The sequence below is a fragment of the Protopterus annectens genome, chromosome 12.part0, assembly GCF_019279795.1.
Source record: "Protopterus annectens isolate FY-2018-M chromosome 12.part0, PAN1.0, whole genome shotgun sequence".
In the NCBI taxonomy this organism is placed as follows: domain Eukaryota; kingdom Metazoa; phylum Chordata; order Ceratodontiformes; family Protopteridae; genus Protopterus; species Protopterus annectens.
The window spans coordinates 1,255,171,124-1,255,194,203 of record NC_056746.1 but is presented as its reverse complement, the minus strand read 5'-3'; the positions used below and the strand labels follow the sequence as shown (position 1 = coordinate 1,255,194,203).

At 41.8% G+C, this 23,080-nt stretch overlaps 1 protein-coding gene across 1 annotated transcript in view; it reads left to right on the top strand.

Moving 5' to 3' along the window:
- Nucleotides 1-23,080, top strand: part of E2F1 (E2F transcription factor 1) — a 204,470-nt gene that overhangs the window by 135,373 nt on the left and 46,017 nt on the right. Inside the window, exon 5 of the mRNA XM_044090573.1 lies at nucleotides 11,292-11,406. Coding sequence (XP_043946508.1) covers nucleotides 11,292-11,406 — 115 coding nt within the window. The remainder of the gene's footprint in view (nucleotides 1-11,291; nucleotides 11,407-23,080) is intronic.

The window sequence follows — 23,080 nt, the reverse complement described above, 5'->3', positions numbered from 1 at the left end:
TCTTTCAGACCTAGAACAGGGAGTTCACCTGCACAATTTTCGGGTGAGGGCAGGGGCCAGTCCTTTCGTAAACAGGCCCAATGACCTACTTTTCAGCTGCCAGATCCTTCTTGCCTGGCAGCACCTTTGGGAGGAAGGTTAGCACTCTTCAAGGAAAATTGGATGTTGATTACCCAAGACAAATGGGTATTGGATATCATACACCAGGGTTACAAGTTTTATTTCCATACCTTGCCTCCTTTCAAAGGCATGCCGGACGCCCTCCTCAGCAAAGACTAGAGGCTCACAAACAAATTTCTACTACTTCAAATAGGGGCCATACAACCGGTCCCTCTGCCAGAAGTGGGCCTAGGATTTTATTCTCGCCTGTTTCTAGTACCAAAGAAAGGAAACACGTGGAGACCAATTTTGGATTTATCTATCCTCAACACATATCTGGACATTCCCAAGTTCAAAATGTTGACGTTACAACAGCTTTTACCTCTGCTGGGCAAAGATCACTGGATGGTGACTCTGGATCTCAAGGAAGCTTACCTTCATGTTCCTATCAGGCCCAGTTGCAGGAAGTATCTGCTGGCTGGGACTTCACATTATCAGTTCTCTGCATTGCCCTTTGGCTTATCTACTGCCCAGAGTGTTCACGAAGGTTCTGGCTCCAGTGGTAGCTTTCTTCAGGCTAAGAGGAATACAAATCTATCCTTATTTGGACGATTGCCTGATTCTGGCCCAAGAAAAGGACGAACTTCTTCATCATTTACAGTATGTGATGGCAGTGTTAAGATGCCTGGGGTATTCTGTGAACGAAATAAAGTCCAGTCTAGTACCCTCTCAGGACATGTGCTTTCTGGGTGTGAGACTGAATACAGCATCCCAGATGGCCTTTTGACCCCGGACAAACAAAAGAATCTTTCTTTACTTCCACCAATTGTCTCGTCAGTCCAGGCTGACTGCAAGGACAGTCCTTCAAGCCTTGGGGTTCATGGCATCTTGTATTCTGGTACTTCCCAATGCCAAACTGCATATGAGGAAGCTACAGTGGTATCTCAAGAATGTATGGACACAGCACTGCCAAGATTTGGACACTGTCATTCAGATAATACCTTGCATTCAAAAGGAATTTTGTGGTGGGCTCAGGAATGTCACCTAAACAAGGGACTCTCTGTGACCCGGCCAGAGGCGAGTCAGATTTTAACGACAGATGCCTCAGACAAAGCTTGGGAGCTCATCTAAATGGAAAATGGGTACAAGACACGTGGCCTGCCAGACTTCAACATCTACATATCAACTTGAAGGAGATGTTAGCAGTCCAATTTGCATTGATAGCTTTCAAGGATTTACTTCTTCCAGGGCAGGTGTTGATTCAAACAGACAACACAACTGTCATGTGGTACATCAACAAGCAAGGGGAACGATTCTTATCCTCTATGCAGACAAGCAATGATTTTGTGGGAGACTGCTCTCAGTTTACAGCTAAATCTTCAGGCAAGGTTTCTGCCAGGAGCACAGAACTCCTTAGCAGATGTGTTGAGCAGACAAATTATGGATCCCCACGAGTGGAAATTGATCCTCATGTATTTCAGAGATTGACAGTGTTATGGGGAACTCCAGACATAGATCTGTTCGCTTCTCCACTAAATTACCAGCTGCCAAAGTTTTGCACAAAAGGTTTCATCCCACAGCTTGGAAAGTGGATGCTCTCTCATTCAATTGGAGCAATCTTCACGTGTATGCCTTTCCACCTCTGCCTCTCCTCCCAAAGGTACTGCTGAAGGTCAGACAGGACAAGCCAAACATGATTTTAATAGCTCCAGATTGGCCTCGACAGCACTGGTACCCATTACTGAGAAGTCTGGTACAGGAGCCTCCATGGCCTTTGCCTTCGATTCCTCACCTGCTGTCTCAGGAGAACAGTCATTTACTCAATGTCAAACTTCATTCTCTACATCTGACAGCCTGGCATATTCTGTTTTAAACCCTGGAGGGTCTCAGCTTCCACAACAAGTTTTGAATGTTATTTTGGAGGCCAGAAGGCCTAGTACAAGGAAAGTTTACACAGATAAATGGAGGTGATTTTTATTTTGGAGTACAGCAAAGGACTTTGATGTTTCTAAACCTAATTTAAGTGTTTCAATACCTTACTGAGTTATTGGACAAAGGTTTGTCCTTCTCCTCTATAAAGGTTCATGCTGCAGCAATTTCTGCTCACTATGACTGTGACCCACCATTATTTTCTCAGCCTTTGTTTAAGCAATTCCTTAGAGGGTCAAAGAATATAAGATCCTACTCCTGCTTGGGATCTCAATTTTGTGTTGGAGAAACTCACTCTACAACCTTTGAGCCTGCAGCATCGGCAGAGTTGAAATATTTATCATGGAAGACTGCTTTTTGTTGGCCATTAGAAGGGTTTCTGAATTACAGGCCCTTATGGCAGTTGAGCCTTTCTTAATTTTCCACAAGGATAGGGTGTCTTTGAACCCTTCTTTTAAGCCTAAAGTGGTTTCTAGTGTGACTTTAAACCAAACTATTCATTTGCCTACTTTTTATGCAAACCCCCAAAATAAAGGGGAAAAGATTTTGCACACTTTGGATATACACAGACAGTTATATTATTTGAGCAGAACTAAAGGGTTCAGGCAGTCTCAGCAGTTGTTTGTTTCTTTTGCTTTGGGTTCTCAGTGCAAACCTGTTTCAAAACAAACTATTTCTAAGTGGATTGGTTTTTGTATTGCTTTCTGTTATTCCCGTCATGGTAAGGAGATTCCAGCTGGGATTAGGCCTCATTCCACTAGAGCTACTGCCACTTCTACAGCTTTTTTAAGGGGGGTGGCTACTAAAGATATTTTGGAAGCAGCTACTTGGAGTTCAGTGCATACTTTCTCTAAGCACTACCACCTTCCACTTTACTCTAAATCTAGGGCTGGATTTGCCACTGCAATTTTACAGGGCATTTTGGCAGCTCCTAATGCTTTATAGTTTTGCCATCCTCCCTTACCTCTGCTTTGGGATTTTACCCATATGTAAGGACTGCAGCAATGTGAGATGAAGAACATAGTACAGTTTTGTACCTACCATAAATGTAGATGTTCAAGATCCACATTGCTGCAGTCCTCCCTCCTTCCCTCTGTTGTTGAAGGTGGTGGTGTGGTTTGTGTTGTACATTTTGTAAATATGGTTAGTGCGGGTGGTTGGTTAGTTTTGCTGGTTTTTGGCTGTTGCCTTTCTTGTTAGGGCCTTCTGACATCTGGGGCAAGAAAAGACTGAGGAAATGACGTCGGTCATGCGCTTTTGTACCCTGACATCCTGATGTCAGTTTTAAGCGCCTTGACCGATACTTGGTATTCGGGCGACCGAGGACAGCGGACTACCCATATGTAAGGACTGCAGCAATGTGGATCTTCGAACATCTACATTTATGGTAGGTACAAAACTGTACTTTTTCGAGTTTCAGAACTGAAGTCTTCAACTAAAAAGCCAAGTACCCCATTGGGGAAACTTTTTCTTGCTCCTTACCGATGTCAATAAAAGTTAATAATTGTATTACTTGTGGGAAGCAAATACCTCATAAGGATTTTCATTTGTACTGTATTCCTTGCCTAGGCCCTGACCACAACGTACCTTGCTGTCGGTTTTGCTCTAAATTCAATCAATGCACTATTAAACATCTGTATATTTTTGCTTCTAAATATTTTGGATCACGCTTTAATTATCCAGAAATGTCGTCGGTTAGCAATCCGACTGCCGGAATACCTAAAAAACACAAAGAAAAAGAGACAGGCAGTTGAGGTCCAAAACTGATGACAACGCTTCTCCTAAGCCAGTCTCCAGTTTGCCGGTACTCAGTGAGGTGCTTTCGCAGCCCCTGATACCTGCTACTTCTGATTCGCAGGCCTCTACTGTGACCCATTCGGAGTCCGATATGCCACGAGATGCTTCAATTTTGGAACCTGTGGATGTCTCTACCTTGGATGGGTCCGGAGCCACTGTGCAGGCACTGGCTTCTGAGGGTGTGTTCATGCCTACAGATTTGTATATTAGGCCAACGCCATCTTCAAAACTAAGGCCAAAATCTATGTCTAAAAAAAATGACGCCTGGGCCACATGTGCAGGTCCCTATGCCTAAAAAACAAATGATCAAAATGGCTGAAGATTTAATTACTCTGATCAGGGGTAGCCAACCCCCCCTTCTAAGAGGCCTAGGCAAGACTTTGATTATGAATCTTCTGAACAGGATTCTATTTCTTCTGACTCTTCTAATGAACAAGATTTGTCTATACCTACTTATGAGGACTCTGATGCAGAAGATTCCATTCCTTCTGCTTCTCCCCCTGAAGATTTTTCTTTTGGGGAAACTTTACATACCTTATGGGAACATTTCCACTGGGAAAGTCAGGATTTCTCTGAATCTAAAAAGAGACTTAGGGATTTACTTCTTCGTCCTCAGCATAGGCCTTTGGCTATACCTCCTGTCCTAGACATTGTTGATTATGTTTTTTCAGAATCTAGTATGGCTCCTGGATCTCTGCCTCCGGCTCCTTGTAAGCCAGACAGATACTACAGGTTTCCTGACTCCCACAAATTCCTTTTCAAAAATCCTATTGCAGATCCTGAAACCATTTCTCAGGGTCCCAAGGCCATTAAGGCCTCTACTGCAAAAAATCCTACCCCTTCTGATAGACATTCCAGGGCGCTGGATAGATGGGGTAAGAAGGTTTACACTTCTGCAACCTTGGAAATCAGGGCTTTAAATGGTCAATTTCATATGCTTAAATACCAGTAGCATATCATGGGACTGCTTAAACAGAAAATTATGTTAATTTCTGACTGTGTGGAAAATAAAGATTTACAGGATTTATTGCATTCAGCTGAACAAGTTGGAAAACATACTTTGCAATGTGGTTTTGATTCTTTGGAGGCCTCTTGCAGGGCTGCTGTAACTGGCTCTGTGCTAAGAAGACATGCTTGGCTCAAAGAGCAAACTCTACCTGATCATGTTAAAGCAAAATTGTTGGATGCTGCTTTACAACAGGACCGTCTCTTTGGTAATAAGGTTGAAGAAGTTTTAAAAAAGATAGAAGATAAAGCTAAATCTATGCAAACTGTGAAAGATTTCTTGCAAGTGCAACCGCCAAGATTTAGTAGGCACTGGCCTACTAAGAACAGGTCCTTTCCAGTTCCTTCGAGAGCCACTCAAGTCAAACTCAGACATTCCAAAGGCTCTAAGTTTCAGTCACAAGGGACTTTTAGAACAAAACACTGGGGTGCCTCCCCCTCCAAATATGGAAACAACAAGGCACCTCCCTATGGTAAGCAGTCTCAATGACTTTTCACTACATTTACCAAGCACTTACCTTTCAGCCGCCCCTTTGGGGGGAAAACTGGCACTTCATGTAAGAAACTGGCAACTTATAACCCAGGACAAATGGGTTGTAAATATAGTTTCCCAGGGATACAGATTTCATTTCCACACATTGCCAATCCCAAACGGATGGCCAGACCTGCCCCCAAATCAGTGGGCAGAGGCTCAGAAGCAAGTACTGTCTCATGAACATGGGAGCTATTCAACCAGTCCCAGAAGAGGAAAAGAGACAAGGTTTCTATTCAAGACTTTTCTTGGTACCCAGGACAAATCATGGTGTCCAATTCTGGACTTATCTACTCTAAACACATTTCTGGACTTTCCAAAATTCAAGATGCTGACTCTTCACCAGTTACTTCCTATGCTAGCCAAAAATGCCTGGTTGGTAACTCTAGACTTAAAAGAGGCTTACCTACATATCCCAATCAGGGAATCATGCAAAAGTTACCTCTGCTTCAAAGCAGGCTATTTGCATTACCAGTTATCTGCACTGCCCTATGGCTTTTCTACTGTGCCCAGGGTCTTCACAAAGTGCCTGGCTCCAGTAATTGCATTTTGCAGGCAAAGAAATATTCAGATATATCCATACCTGGACGATTGTCTAATTCAGGCAGAAAATGGGGACATTCTTCAAAAACATCTGGCGTTTGTAAAAAAAAAAAAAAAAGGTTCTAACTTTTCTATGGTACACCATAAATGAAAAGAAATCACAACTGGTACCCTCTCAAAAAATTACATTCCTGGGGGCAAGCTTGAATACAACTGCTCAGATGGCTTACCTTACGCCAGAAAAGCAAATTCATTTGGTTACTTACTTCAAACAGGTGGCCACAAAAACCCTGCTATCTGCAAGACAAATTCTACAAGCTCTAGGGTTCATGGCCTCTCCTGCATTCTTCTAATTCCATATGCAAGACTGCATATGAGGAAACTTCAGTGGTACTTAGAGTTTATGGAGTCAACATTGTCACAGCCTGGAAACAATGATTCCTATCATACCTTGCCTGCAACTAGAGTGCCTATGATGGGCAGAGGCCTGTCACCAAAACAAGGGACTGACATTCTCTCCACCCCCTGCCTCCCAAACCCTAACTACAGACGCATCAGACTATGCTTGCGGGGCTCATCTGGCAGGGAAGTGCATTCAGGGCAAATGGAGCCCAAATCAAATGCATCTTCATATCAATCAAAAAGAGATGCTAGCTGTACAGAATGCACTGACAGCCTTCAAGGACTACCTTCATCCAGGACAATTAATGATAGACAGACAACACCACAGTTATGTGGTACATAAACAAGCGGGAGGGGGGGGGGGGTACACACACCTACCCCCTTTGCAGACTAGCCATGGCATTGTGGAATACGGCCTCGACTTATCAAATTCAACTACAAGCTCAATTCCTGCCAGAAAAGCTGAATAACTCTGGCAGACTAAGCAGAAATCTCATGGACCCACACAAATGGAAACTGGAACCATGGATTTTCAACATGTTGACACTCAAATGGGGGAGTCCAGACATATATCTTTTTGCCTCATCCCAGAACTATCAGTTGGACAAGTTCTGCACAAGAGCTCATCACAAAAAAGCCTGGAAAGTGGATGCTCTGTCATTCAACTGGAAAAACCTATCAGTCGATGCCTTTCCCCCTCTGCCTCTGCTCTCCAAAGTTCTACTAAAAGTCAAACAGGACAAGCCAAAAATTATTTTGATTGCTCCAGACTGGCCTCGCCAACATTGGTATCCACTCCTGCGCAATGTGTCACACCTTCCACCGTGGCACCTGCCTCAGACACTTTACTTAGTGTCTCAGCAGAACAACCAAATTCTGTGCACTCAGCTCCAAACTTTTAATCTTGCAGCATGGCTAATCACTTAAATTCACCCATGGCATCTCTCAGCAAACCTGTGATGGCTGTTATTTTGGAGGTAAGAAGGACTAGTACTAGAAAATCTTATGCTGACAAATGGAAAAGATTCTGTGCCTGGAATCAATCACAAGGGATAAGCACAACTGTGCCCAATATTCCTCATATTTTACAATATTTAACTGAGATGCTTCACAAGGGCCTGTCCTTTTCTTCCATAAAAATCCATGCCTCAGCTATTTTGGCTCATTAAAACACAGAACCTCCCCTCTTCTCTCATCCTCTGCAAAAGCAGTATCTCAGAGGGGCAAGACCACCCAGGAGAGCTCCGACCCCTGCCTGGGGCCTCAATTTTGTATTGGAAAAAAACACTCTCCCTCCTTTCGAGCCAGCTGCTACTGCAGACTTAAAATTTCTGTCATGTAAAACAGCTTTCCTTTTAGCAGTCACTTCAGCTGGAAGGATTTCTGAATTACAAGCTCTTATGGCAGTGGAGCCTTTCATTATTTTTCATGTGGACAGGGTATCTCTCAGGACCAATCCATCCTTCATGCCTAAGGTGTTATCCAGTGTGGCTCTTAATCAGACCATTCATTTGCCAACTTTCTTTCCCAATCCACAGAACAAGGGGGAATGGATTCTGCATTCAATGGATGTACACAGATAACTTACTTAAACAGGACAAAATCTCAAAAAAAAAATCTGAACAACTACTGGTGGCATTTGCTGCAGGGGCAGAGGGGAAGGCTATTTCAAAGCAGACTATCCATCCTCCCAACCATAGCTTTGGGAATCTTCCCAAATGTAATGACTGCAACAGTGAAACATGAAGAACATAGTACAGTTGTGTACACTTACCATAAATGTAGATGTTAGTGTATTCACTGTTGCAGTCCTGGTTACCCTCCCTCCAACTCCCTGTTTTTTCTCTTACTATACCTCTTCTTTCCTTTACTATGCTTAAAAGCCTTTTTGGTGTATTTGCTTTTGTTTGGAGGTATATATTTTTTGAGTTTTTAATTACTTAAATATTTGGCTCCCCATTTGGGGGGCACCTGACATCTTGGGCAAGAAAAACTGATGTAATGGCGTCGGCTGCATGTTTTATACCCCTGACGTCATGGAAGAAGGGACAGCAACCGACGCAGGACCCAAAACTTTGTTAATCAGGCCGATATGGCAAAATGTAAGCCAGCAGATTACCCAAATGTAATGACTGCAACAGTGAATACACTCGAACATCTACATTTATGGTAAGTGCACACAACTGTACTTTTCGCAGCTAAAACCAGGAACCATGGTGGAAACCAGTTCAGCGGAAACACAGAGCATGTCTGCTGAGGTTGATCAGCCATCAGCTCCTGATGGCGAGGGAGAGCCACGGCTTGTGGCGTCTGAGGGGGCCTACTCCTGCCTTTGCATCCACGGAGTCTGTTCCAAAACCAACTCATCCTTCTGTTCCTCTTAAGATGAAGCAAAAATTAAAACACAGAGAAACAGAACCAACTCCTGGATGGGAAGTATTTTCCCAAAATTTATTCAGAGCCTTCCAGGCCCTTCAATCTCAGGTTCCCCAATCAGTCCCTACATCTGTTTAGGCCTTAGAGGAGTCAGAGGAAGAGCTCTTCTCTTCTGATGAATCACTTACTTATTGTTCCCAGATGAATCACTTACTTGTTCTCAGACTGAATCTCCCAAGGATTTCATTACTCCTGAGGAAGAGTGCACTATTAGTCCTGAATCCCCAGGGGAAGAATTCTCCTTTGGGGACACAATTTATTTTATGAGAAAGCATTTCAGATGGCAGGCCTCAGATGTTTCTGAAACTAAAAAGAGGTATTTTGAATTACTACAGATGGACCAGCCTTCCCCATATGCAGTCCCTCCTCTACTCCCAGCCTATCATGATGTCTTTCTGGCTGCATCTCAGGCCCCTGATTCTCAGCCCCCAGCTTCCAAATGTCCAGATAGGTTTTATATAGTTCCTCAGGATACACAGTTCTTGTTCATGAACCCCCCTGCAGACCCAGCCATCATAGCAGTGTCAGCAGACAAATCCTCCAGACAGCTGCCTTCCACCTCTCTGTTTCCCACAGATAAGGACAGCAAGTTTATTCTAAAATTATTTTAGGGCAGATGCATTGCCAGGACTAAATTCTCAACGTAATGTCAAGCCCATTTTAAAAGTCAGGCATAATTGTATATAAAAGTATTATATGTTTGGGTTGTGTTTAAACGTTAAAATTTATTTTGATTGATTTTAATTATTGCCTTATTAATTATCATTGGCTAGCTGGTGTATTTCAATGTATTTAAGAGACTTTAATGGCATTTTGTTTTGTTGAAACATTAGGAAAGAGCTTGTCTTGAAAGCTTTGTATATTGATTTTACTGACATTTTATTGTTCATATTAAAAAGTTTTAGTGGTGCATACGGTGTATCCGTGATATATATTTTTTTGGAAATTGTGGATTTTTCTCTTGGACACTTTGGCCTTCTTGAGGTTTTTCACCTTTTTTAAACACAAGTACTACACAGACACCAGTATAAATCGTACTGAATTATACCTATGTAAACAATCGCCTTTTATTATAATCAACTTGAATGTATCCACCAAATTTGAGTTTTACATAAACAGGATGACATAATTTCATCGTTATGGGTGGTGGTGGTGGTGGGGGGTCTCATCAAGTTTATTTCTGTTGCCAGTAAATTGAAGTGCAGTTTAAATGAGTTTAGGTTTTATTGACTGTTTTTAATTCCTTTTTTGTTGCTTTGTGTTTTTTGTGGCATCTAACTCATACCATTTTTAAAGTATTTTTTTTTTCCGTTTTGAAAGTTTGCCTTTAATGGTGCTTTTCTAATACACCAGTTAAATATTTATGCAAGACCCAGTATTTCTCGCAAAGGTTCAGGGTGCTAATCTGGTGAGAGTGCACGTGTTTTGGTGGATATGGCAAAATGTAACCACCTGTGTGTGTTAACATATTAAGAGAATATTTCAAATAACTAGGAGCTTCTGAAAGTTAGTTGATGTTGATGTCTAGTAGACAAGACCAGGATTACCACAGTACTAGAAACTGTACATAGTAAGGTGTCAGCATTCTGGATAATAAATAAAGATGTATTCCTATAGAATTTGAGCCGAAACACTTAAGCCCACACCATGTACATTCTGTATGTGAGCTGCATGGTTCAACAATCATGGTAGCAAACAACTGATCACCAATTCTGTGCTATTTAATTTTTGCCAGACCCTGACACTTGTATTTTTGGTTTTAAGATGTTCTGTCTAAGCCAAACTACTATCATACTAGATAAACAATTTTCGATCGGTACCCCTTCGAAATGTCCATTATGCTTTATTATTCATTTTTTCACTTTTCTTTGCAGTTTACAAACATATTGAAGACTACACAAGTTACAGCAACAAGAAAAGCTACTTCAGATGCAGAACCATATTTATGGGTAGGGGTTTGCAGGCATCTGATCCTGTCATCTTTCATACTGGTTTACTATGGCATGCAAGTACTGCCACAAGGGCCTAGAAGACTTTCATAAACATTTATGACAGACCAGTTCTGAAGTGTCAGGACTATATAGAAGGGCAGGCTGAAGAGCGATAGTGCAACTATATCTACCAGGTATCCAGATTTTCATCTTGTATTTTTGGTCTGTTCCTCATGAAATTTGTGTTTTTCTGGCAAATCATTGAGGACTGCAGTCACTAAATAATGACCAACAATAAAGTTTGTTCAGAAAATGTATGCTAATGCCAAGCCTGTTGTTCTAGCAACTTTCTAAGTTTATAAGAACAATATTTAAAATTTGTCCCTATTTTGAGACCTTTATTCACTACTATTTTTGGACTTGTCCAGATTTCTTGTGCTAGGAGGTTGAGAGGTATGAGTTGACCTGTGCTTTACTTGGAGAACTTCTCCATAGACTGTATGGCAATGTTTTTTTTTTTTTTTTTTTTTAATCATTTTATATGCTCATTTTCTCTAAGGATTGTTTGATTTAGAAACAGAAAATCAGTACAAAGACATTTTTCTTAACGGAGATACGTATGCTTATGTAACGTGTCAGGACCTCCGGAGAAAAGCAAAGCTTTCTGAACAGAGGGTAATAGTAGTGAAGGCCCCTCCAGAAACTCAGCTTCAAGTCTGTGACCCGAATGAGGTAAAAATGTTGACGGTAGCATAATGATACTGCTTTGCAGTGTTTTGTTGAGCTGACATCTGAAAGCTAAATCTGTATTTGTTTAGGTTTCTAATTGAGCAGTATTCAAACTTATCCCATAACTTTTTCTTATAAACTGTTTCACACTAGTTTGTACCCAGCACACTCTCATTCTCTATTGGTTTGTACAATCAAGAGATCTCTAGTTAATAAATAAATACCTACTCCAAAATGCAAAACAACTGCTGGCCATCCAGACTGACTTGATGCTAAGTGTAGGAACTCCCCACTATGCGAATTAACTTGATAATTTTTGCAACACCATTTTAAATTTTCAAGTTCACTGCAGCTACTGCGGTGTCAATTAGTAGTTACCGTAATGTGCAAGATTATGTATATACTTAATATTGCTCTCTTATTCTATGATAGACTGCTGTGTTACCGTTGTAGCACTAACCTCATTGTAACTAGTTTCATCTAATGTCTGTCTTTGTCTATGTTTAGGCTGGCTAATAATGGCTGCTTTTGCATCTGTTTTATAACTGTGCATAGTTTTAGGTCTTGCATCCTATTTTTAGCATGTATTAATTGCCTTTGTATATCGGCTCTGCATAGAGCAAACTTGAATATCCATTATTTGTATACAGTTTTTATGCTGGTGTATAATTGATGTATTACTGTATGGTGCTGATTATCGATGTAAGGTTGCTGTAGAGTTAACGTTCTACTCTTGTATACTCTACTGTTAACAGCTTTACTTTTAAAACCTGTGCTGCTGTTTTCCTCACCCCTTGCTTTCCCACTAGAAATGTGCCTGGGCCATCACGTCAGCAAAACATAGACATAAATGACATTTATGTATAGTAGAGATAAATCCGTAATTATAATATTGAGGAGGTCTGTATTTGGGTTCTTCCATCCTACTTAAATATTTTTCTCTTGGAAGTGCATTTGTAGAGTGGCATACATGTCTTAAGTAAGTGCTGATACATCATGGTCTGGGCAAGGATTTATTTCTGCCGCTTGCATAGTGTGGATCGTGCTCCTCTAACGTAATAGAAGAGTTCCTACTTTTGATGCATAAAGGAGTAAAATCTTGAGTCTTCATGAGGCTGCCAAGTACTGGTCCAAGATCAGCACCATCATGCGTGATAATGATGAGCACTGCCATTTGTGCGAGTTATTGCCTAGGAGAGGAGCGTGATAATGATGAGCACTGCCATCTGTGCGAGTTATTGCCTAGGAGAGGAGCGTGATAATGATGAGCACTGCCATCTGTGTGAGTTATTGTCTAGGAGAGGAGCGTGATAATGATGAGCACTGCCATTTGTGCGAGTTATTGCCGAGGAGAGGAGCGTGATAATGATGCTCACTGCCATCTGTGTGAGTTATTCAGCCTTGCAATGCACTGTCGCCAGAGTCATGGTATAGTTGGCTGGAAGATGGACTGTTCTGGATGAAAGTTTCTTGCATCAAATGAGTAGGATGCCCTAGTGTACAGTCCTAGATCTCTGCCAGGACATAGCCAGAAAGTCAGATAAATGGAGGAACATTGTGAGTTGTAGCATTGGCCTTGTGGTCCCTATATGTAGCAAACTTGTCATGTAGAAGTGTGGGTGTGTGCTTTCTCATATCCGTTGCCTCATTAGGCAGTAAGGGGCTTGGAGAAGGTACAGCTTAAGTTCCTACAAGTGGGAGTGCATCACAGGGTTTAGGCACCACTGTCCCTTAAGTTAGTCAGCTCAAGTGCACAAATGCTTGGCCAGATCCCAGAGAGCGGTCTCTAAATAGCTAGCTTTTTTAGTCAGTGGCTGTACTTTAGGTTGACTGCTTGTCTCCTTTAGGGCAAACAATGTGATCTCCCATTCCCAGGGATATTTGGTCATATTTTAAACTGCAGGCAGTTTGAAATCTGATGAGACTTGTCAGCCTTGATGTGGGATTTTATCCTTGGGAAATACTGCTGATGCCAGCCAGCATCAAACATGGTGCAGGCTTATGTACCTACTAACCTTTTTTTGGCAGATATGCCTGTCTGCACCAGCTCCTTGTCATTTGACACGTGGTACCTGCCTAAAACTCTTCAGTTCACCAGTATTGCATACACATCATTGATAGGGTGGTGAGACTTTGAGAAGTCTTGAAGGCTGTGATTTCATTTGTGTCTTGGATTATGGTGACAATATGTTCTCCCCAACCACAAATCTTCTCTGGTGTAATTGTAAGCATGTCAGGTCCCTTATGGACTAGTCTGTGCACCTCCCAACCCCAAATGATCACTCCTTAAGAGAAAGCTTGGGCTCCTGAAGTTCTCATCGGATTTATCTGTGACCCCATGTCATAGCCCAGGAAATATTTTACTTAATGAGAACCTGAGAGAGAAAAAGAACTAGCCTTTGGTAATTCCATCGTGGAGTCCGTCATCACTGAGTCATACATACAGTCTGGAAGCATGCTTAACTTGGATCATGTGACTCTTGGGAAAGAAAAGGCTCTGCAGAACGTCCTGTGGCTAAACGTTACAAGTTAATGAGAGGTCATTGTGCTGACTCGGGTATATCTGCTTCAGTCTGAAACGCAGGACCTGGAGACCACAAACTTTGACACCCTGCTGCCAATGTTTATCACTTGTACAAATGTCATTTCTGTATAGTAGATTGTTGCAGGACAGACTTTGCAGTTGCAGTCTGTATGCAAGAAGAAAGGGATTAAGGCTTAATTTTTCCACAGTGGGTGTCCACACAGCCTGATGCAATTTTAACTTTGATGGTCTTAGGCAGGACAAGGACTGCAGGCTCAGTCATATTCTTGCACTGAGGCATGTAAGATAATTCATCTTGATTGCCTTTTTAGGGGCAAGTTATATTCATCCAACCTCCTCAGGATATGGTAGTTGATCTCTGAGTAATGTTTCCACTATGGAGGAATTCTTTGAACCCCCTCTGTCTCTTCTGCTTCCAGGCTTATCCAGCCCCAGAAGAAGGCAATTGAGCATCACATGGTCTTGCCCTTCTGTTTGTAGACTTGTCACCCAAGAGGAGGACTTTGTCAACTTAGTGTACGAAGTTCTGACTGCTGTCTAGGGCTGTTGGTGTGAGGCAGTCCCTCAGAGTTTAGCCTAGGTTGGAGAGTCATCAGCAAGGACAACTGGGTCTTAGACTTGGTCATAGACTCAATTCTTGGAACGTCTAGACCCTCCTTTGTTTTTTTTTCCTAGGAGTCCAAGTTCTCAGCTTTATTGAATATATCTGGTTCAGCATGATATCCTATCTTGACTTCCTGCCTTGCAGAAGGCCAAGGCTGGCCTGGATACCAAGGCTCTTATCTCCTCCTCCCCGATGTCAGGACATTGGTAATATAGGGAGCCATCAGCCAATGCAGTCTTTATTTTTTTCTTACTGACTGAGGTCTCATCTTGTTCGTACTTGCATTTCAGTATGTCTGTTGATCCTGATGCCAGAGAAAGTAAAATAAGTATCATATATGAGAACTCTGCTATTTTTTGCTCAACTTTTTCTTGTTTCTGCAGATGTTAGAAAAAGTGAAAAATGTTTGGAGTGTGGAAAACAAGTGCTGCATAGGGATTTCCACTGGCTTTGCTTATTTTGTCTAGGTCTAGAACATGACATGCTTAACTAACCCCAGTGTGCATTTTTCAGTTCCATACCATAAAACATAGGGCTGAATCCTTTAAAATGATACCTAGAACAAAAAAAAAAAGATTTCATGCTTGGACTTGGAAAAGGCAGATGTCATACTGTACCTAGAAAGAGGAAGGAGACAAATCCCAAAGAAAATCATGCTGAAGGAGCGGACAATGCGATTTTCACCAGCCTTCAGAGGCTGAGAATTGTTGAAGGAAATTAGCTTTTGCAGCCCCTTCTGATTACATCCCCTGCTGAAGGAGGCCTTTTGTGTGACCCCTTGGGAATTTGCCATGTCTGTCTCACCACCAGCATCCTCTTGAGCCAAGCACCTTCATGCATCAGTCAGATCTGGTCCTGCTGTGCAGGTACCAGCTTCTGACCCTAGAATTCTGGTTATTGAGGGGGGAGGTGGCATTCTCTCACATTCTCATTTAGTGATGAGATGCCTGGGGCCCAAGGCCTTTTTGTCTCATGCCACTCCAAACAGGGCCAAACCACCAAAATCAAAGAAAAGAAGGTCATCGTTTTGTCCCAGCCTCAGCTACATGGGCCTAATGCACATTCCTGTCCAGTCTGCTAACAGGACATGATCAGGCTAGCTGAGAATTTCCTGGATTTCATGAGACCCGGGTAGTACTATCCTGAAAAGACACTGTACACCAGGAATCTGTCCTGTTGAAAGAGGAGCATTTCCTCACAGGGGACTTTAATTGGTCAGACTTTGAGGAAGAATTGATGTAAGTTGACCATCTTTCACGAGGATCCTATGCCAGCTCTGAATCTGAAGGTTCTTCGGCCTCAGGCTTACCAACTGAGGGCCTTTCCTTTGGGGCTACTCTGCACAGGATGAGTGTCCTTTAATTGCGAGGCTCAGAAATATTCTCAGTTTATTAAAAGATTCAGAGAATTTATTCTTGTGTTGCCAGAACTTAAGTCCCTGGCTGTTCTCAAGTGCTTTGAGATACTGTACATTGTGATCTTTGACACATCTCAGCAGCTGGACTCCCAGTCTCCTACCTCCTAGGAAACATTGTTTCTGCAAAGTGTTTGTCTCATAAGCACCTGTAGAAGAACTCCTGTTGCAGATCCATAAGGGGCGTCTTCAGATTCCATGGAATCCAAGAGCTTCCCTTTCAGAATCCTCCCCACAGCTGATCAGGAGAGCACAATTCTTGATTGATTTGGGAAGATGACTTTTACTTTGGTTGTCCTGACCTTGAGGGCCCTGAACTACCAACTTCATATTATTAAATGCCAGAAATCCTTTCTGGATCAGATGAAATAGAAATCGTAGGGGAATGAAGACAAGGTCCTCCAGAAGTAAATGTTGAACTTGTACAATGCCAGCTCTCTGTTTGCGAAGCATTCCTTAAAATGTGACTAAAGTGCTTTGGATGTACCTATTTGGGTAGCTGCTATGGTGGGTCTGTTATCAGGAGGCATGCGTAGATGGGGAAACAGCCCCTAACTGGGCAATTTAAAGTGGCAATCCTTTACACTCCTCTTGACAAGATTTCCTCTTTGGATTTCCAACTGACAGGGTCTTTAAGAAGCTGGAGGAAAAAAGTGAAGGTACCATACAGACAGTCGAGGACTTTTTCTTCAGACACCCCTCCCCCACCTAGGTTTAGCAGAAACTGCCCAAGTAAAACATGTTCCTTTCCTATGTGCCATATCAAAAGAGAATAGTAGGAAAGGAAAGAAGTATTCTAGAAAGTGGCAAACTGACTCCAGATCAAGGCCTGGAAGGCCCCAGTCCCAGGTACCCAGAAGGGAGGAGCTGTGACAGCGGAACACTTAACTGTTCCACATCCCAAAATCCCACTTCTGTCCTCACCCCTTCCCTGTTACCGTGAGAAAGAATAGAAGGCAGGATGTAGCTTTTACTTCCCAGTTGATTTCAGCTCACTCAAGACAGTAAGTTTTTAGGATACATAGTTTTATAAAGAAACCAAAAAATCCAGGCATTCATCCTGTGCCAAAAGGTAAGTGAAAGCTGGCACAAACACAAGTACAAAATTGTCTAACACAGGGCTCCATAGAGCTAGGACCAAGAGAAGAAACAGGAATGGGTTTCTATTCCAAACTCTTCCTGGTTACAGGAAAGGAAGGGTCTTGCTGTACTAAACCTTTGCAAACTAAACTTTTTGCTTGTTCCAAAATGTAAGATGCCTGTCCTGCAAAACCCATTCCCCGTGATCCTTTTCAGAAGCTGTTAGTTTCCCCATGATCCTTTTCAGAAGCGGTTATAGTTTCCCTGTGATCCTTTTCAGAAGCGGTTATAGTTTCCCCGTGATCCTTTTCAGAAGCTGTTATAGTTTCCCCGTGATCCTTTTCAGAAGCTGTTATAGTTTCCCCGTGATCCTTTTCAGAAGCTGTTATAGTTTCCCCGTGATCATTTTCAGAAGCTGTTATAGTTTCCCCGTGATCCTTTCCAGAAGCGGTTATAGTTTCCCCGTGATCCTTTCCAGAAGCGGTTATAGTTTCCCCGTGATCCTTTTCAGAAGCGGTTATAGTTTCCCCGTGATCCTTTTCAGAAGTGGTTATAGTTTCCCTGTGATCCTTTTCAGAAGCGGTTATAGTTTCCCCATGATCCTTTTCAGAAGCTGTTATAGTTAGCTTGGATTTAAAGTATGTTCCTGCACTTCGAGGTAGTGAGCTCAAGCTTCCAATTTTATGCCTTGCCAAAATATCCAGCTCCAGTGATTACTTTATTCAGAGCAAAATGTGTCCACATTTACCCATATCTGGGTGATTGTCTCATCCAGACAGTCTTCCCTCAATTGATGCAAGCATATCTACAGCTGACCATATATTGCTTCTCCAAAGTGGGTTCTCTCTGAAACTTCAGTAATTACATCTTTTGCTCTCCACTGGAGTAATTTTCTTAGGACAATCTCTACTACAAGTCTACAGCTGGAAAAAGTAATTTTCCTGGCCTTATACTTCAAGAAAATGTCAGAACAAAAACTAATTCAGCCAGGTGATACCAGAGGTTGCCAGTTTTCCTGCCATCATGCATACCCATGGTCTCCCTAGCCAGATGCCCTATGAGGAAATTACAATGGTATCTTAAAAAAAAAAAAAAAGGTTCCCCTCCTCCCAAGGTTAAGGACTGAGCTCCTATAGCCATCCAATCCAATTAGGGAGTCTTCATTCAGCTGGAGATAGACATCAGGAGATAGACATCAGGTCCTTACAGCAGCAGATGCTTCAGGTCTCGCCTGGTGGGACCATTTGTGGAGAAAAATGTCCAGGGCATTTGGGAAACTGTACTGGTACAAAAGCGTATCCGTGTCAAACAAATGACTGTCCTGAGGGCTCAAGTCAGCTTTCAGAACCTGTTTGAACCCAGAGCTCTTTCTCATAAGAATGGACAAACAGTGATGTGGTACATAAACAAGCAGGGAGTATCCACTCATACTGCTTGTATAGACTAGCCATAAAGATTTGAGAAGTGGAACAGGAGATAGGTCTCACTGTCCTGGCGCAGAACAGCTTGGACAGGAAAACAACATCACAGCCACAGTGAGGAGTATATGTGTTGACCCAAATGAGAGGATGTTATAAAGGGAAGTATTCTTTAAACTAATTTGCAAGTGGGGTGTGCCAGAAGTAGACATTTTTACTTCATGCCAAAGCAAACTGTTCAGGAAATACTGCACAAGGACTCCACAAAAGGAAACATGGAGGTTAGATGCCTTCTCCTTCCATGGATAGGTCTGTTTCTTTATCCTTTTCCACCCCTACCCTTTATTCCCAGGGTACAGTAAAAGTAAGAGCTTGATGGATGAGTGGCAATACTAGTGGCCCCCTTTTAGCCCATGCAGCACAGTTTCACTCTATTGCTGATCTTGACCAAAGAGGAACCATGGTTTCTCCCACAACAGGTAGTCTTGCTCACTCGGAACAAGGGGCCCACAATACCAGAAAGGTGAATGATTTAAAAACGGTTCAGAGGATGTCGTGCTTATTTGGAAGAGGCCTGAAGACCTAGGACCAGGAAATATTATACTTCTAAATGGAAGACCTCGGACCAGGAAATATTATACTTCTAAATGGGTTTCTCTGGTGTCATAATTTAGGGCATCAGCCACTCCAAGCTAGGCTGCTTTTGGCCCTGCGCTACCTGTCTGAGCTTACCAAAAAAAAAAAATGTGTCTTGTGCCTCCATTAAAGGAGGCTTATGTCTGTGTCTTTGCCTCTGGACCCCTCACTTATATTTTCTCACCCAGCTGTAAAAACATTCTCAAAATGATTGCTGCCCCTGAGACCACCCATAAAAGATCCAGCACACCTTTAGTACCTCAGTTTTGTGCTGGAGAAGCTCTCTCCCCGTAATTCCTTGAACCTGTTTTATGTGACATCAGGATGCTACCCTGGAAAACCACCCATCTAATAGCACAAAAGTCTGCCGGGAGTATTCATGCTTTAATGTGAAGGAACCCTTCTTGACCTTTCACAAGGACGGGTCAGTCTCCTCACCAACCCCTCCTTTATGTCTAAAGTGGGGTATGAACTTTTCTGACCAACAAGTTGTGAATGTCTGGTAAGGGCACATTCCATCAGGGAGGCTCCTGCTATGGCTGCTTTCATTAGAAAGGTGTCTGTGAAGGGTATGGCAAACTTAACTTCCATTCATACCTTCTTTAAATGCTGCAAACTAGATGCACAGTTCTAAAGCAGGGCTAGTTATTCCACAGTTATACTCTAGGGTATGTGTGACAACCCTCTTATTAGTCAGAGACAGGCTATTGTTAGATTAGCATACTGCTTTATCCCTGTTTTCTTATAAAAAGAGTTGCACTACATCTGTGATAATTGCAAGGAAAATATTCCAGGTGTGTGTGTGTGTGTGTGTGTGTGTGTGTGTGTGTGTGTGTGTGTGTGTGTGTGTTTTAACAGTAGATGTTTGGGTAATATAGGATCATTTCTACAGTGGGGAATCTCACACACCGATATTTTGTTGTTACATTCTGTACTTCTCCTACCTTCTTTGGAGCACGTCCACAGTAGTAGTATCCCCTAGATGGACCAACATTCCCTCATTAGGCCTTAGGATGGACAGTTTTCATCCTTTAGGGTTTCCTAGCTTACTGTACAAGTTCTTTAGGAAAGTGTAACATTGTTGTGCAGTGGATATCTTCTCTGCCCTATAGGGTGCACTTGTTGTGATCTCTTGTTCCTGAGAAAAGAGATCATGTTACTGAATGTTTTCCCATTTACAGGCCATGTTTATGACGTAGGGAAGAGGTCTGCTCCTTCCTGGGGATGTTAGAGTGATCTTAAAGTCCAGTTTAAAGGATGAAAGTTTTAAGCAGTTAGTGATTTTTTTTTATTCAGTTATATACTGTTATATTGAGCATACTCCTATTCCTGTGGTCACTCATTTAAAAACTTTGAAATGTCTACCTTGAGTCTGTTCATCTAGCAATATTTAGAGTGCTGCATCATTTACTGCATTTGTTTTTAAAGAGGCATGGTGTGCTAGGTAGTACAATTACAGTCACTTGTTTTGATTTGGATTTTGTACCATTGTACTTTATCAATGCTATGCATGGTGGCTCAATGCCAGACTGCAGGAGTCCAACTTTACATCATGACTGATTTGTCTTGCAACTTATGCAATTTGAAAACTCTGTGCTCTAAGCTGTGATTCTTCCTAACAGTTGATGAGCATAGATTATTTCTTCCCAGATCATGTATCTGCCATAATACCTGCAAGTTAATAAACTGATTAGATTAGTTTCCATACCTACCTTAGGTTTAAAGAAATGATAGACCTGGATGAGTGAGTCCATCTTCATCACCATATGCACTGTCCTTCCCCTGCCTCTTGGCAAACGTTGACTTGGTGGGGGAGAGGGTGGTAAGATTTGGAGGTTGGTTATTACATCAGTTTGTGATGGTTTCACATTTGAGTAAAGAAGAGTTGAGAACTGCAGATGAAGCTAGAGTGAAGAGTATTATGTGCGAGTAGGAGAAGCTGTGGATGCCAAGCAAACTGAAAGCCTGCTGTTTGTCTTGTTGGTTAAGGAGGCTGGACCTGCTTATGCAGATCTGCTATTATTGTAAGTATATAACCGTCATATAGGGGCTATAGACGTGTGCATTGTATGTAGAATTGCCAGTGATTTGGGTTTTATTTTACTGTTAATAAAATTGCTTGCCCAGTTAGATGTGCTGCTTTGTTTTGCCTTTTAATAAAATATCCATTAGTGTTGGTTTTCTTTATGTACGTTATTGCATATACTATTGACAGCTGTTGTTTTAGTTTTAGTGTTAAAACTCTTGAGTGATAGCTCTTCTTTGTTTTTGTTGAATTACACTCCACTGTCACTCTGCAACCTTTGGGGTGACCCATGTGCTCTAATAAAGGTTCCTTCTGGTCAGTATATTTTCTGCAATGAAATGAATACTCAATTATGTGGGGATTGCATGTTTTTTTGCTAAATCTTTCAAGCTTGTGGTGATGGTTTATTGAATCATATAGCCAGTGGTAGTTCCTTTGCTGCCCTACACATAATATTACTTTATTCTGTACACACTTGACAGCTGTCTTTAAAAGATATAAAATATTTGTAATATATTGCCCGTGCTAACTAGAAACTTGTAGTTTGTCAGCAGAGGCATGTCCAAACTGTTGAAATGTTATCCTTATCTTTAGCTTCTGTTTTTTTTTTTTTACATTACTCTGACTTTTTTGGATTATTGCATTCACCTGGTTTAATTTTATTTTCTTTATTAAAGATATCCAAATCACATCTGACAGCGAGTTAATTAGGTGTTTAATTCTTGACTGCTGGTGGGCTTGATAGCAGTTGCTTTTAGCACAGAGGCACAGTAAATCTAAATGCAAGGGAAAAAAAACGAACTGAAAAAGTAAAGCAGTTTTGTCTTGCTTGTTCAGATAGAATATTTTCTCATTTTAATTGAGTAAGTGTGGATTGAGTTTAACAGATTCACTACAACAGTTGCTACATTGAAACAACAGCTGTATGTATGGAGTGTGTTGCAATCTGTCCCATTCTGTCTCTTGCACTCACATTCTACAGAGGCATTCTCTGAGAGAGACACAGACAGATGGACATCTAGTAAGGCCATGAACACAAAAACATATACATTGAAAATAAGTTATTCCAAGAGCAATAAGAAGAAAAGTGGCAACATGGTGCACACCAACATATGGTCTGTGTACCTCTGAGAAAATAAAATAATCCAATTGTAGATTTACCAAGGAGGGCCCCTTCTGGGGGTGGGTCCCCTTTAGATCACTTGAATGGATATATGTTGTCTTGTGTCTTTTTGTTACCCCCCACCCGAAAAGTAACAAAGTTGTCAGCAGTCATTTAATAAGTAAATCTGTGTTGTGTTTGTGTGTGTGTGTGGGGGGGGGGGGGGGGCGCAGAGGATGATTTCTTTTATAACCAAGTATTTCTGTACTTCATCTAGGACCTATTTTTTTTTACACACACTGTTATATACCTCGTTAATTTTCACTAACCTCCAAGCCATACAGAAGAGCAAACCTGAGCAGTGTCACAGTAAAGTAGCCAAATTTACATTCAGAAAAGGTTACTTTTCTCATCAGTGCATTGTCCTTAAGCTCCTCAACTGGCTAGTGCTACTCCAGTACCTTGCTCTCTCTGTCAGCTACAAGTACCACACAGTGTAGTGCACCACCCTGAAAGATGCCCTGCTGTGTAAGTTCTTTGCTGCAGAGGTACACACCAAACCGGCAACTCTGCTTTAATGATAAGCATTTCCTCATTTTTCAAAAGTCCAGCAACAGTTGGAGATGCTGTGTACTCCAGTCCAGTCTCCAAGGACTGGAACTCCATCCCACTCTGTTAGGCTTGCTGAAAATCCACACATCTTCAAAACTAAACTAAAACTACTTCTCATTAACTCTTGGGTATGATGATGTTTCACTCCAGAGTAACATTTAAAAATAAACTGTAGTTGGCATTTTCCCTGGCTAGTGCCATGTTTTGCTGTATTACAGACTCTAGTTTTTACAAAATGAT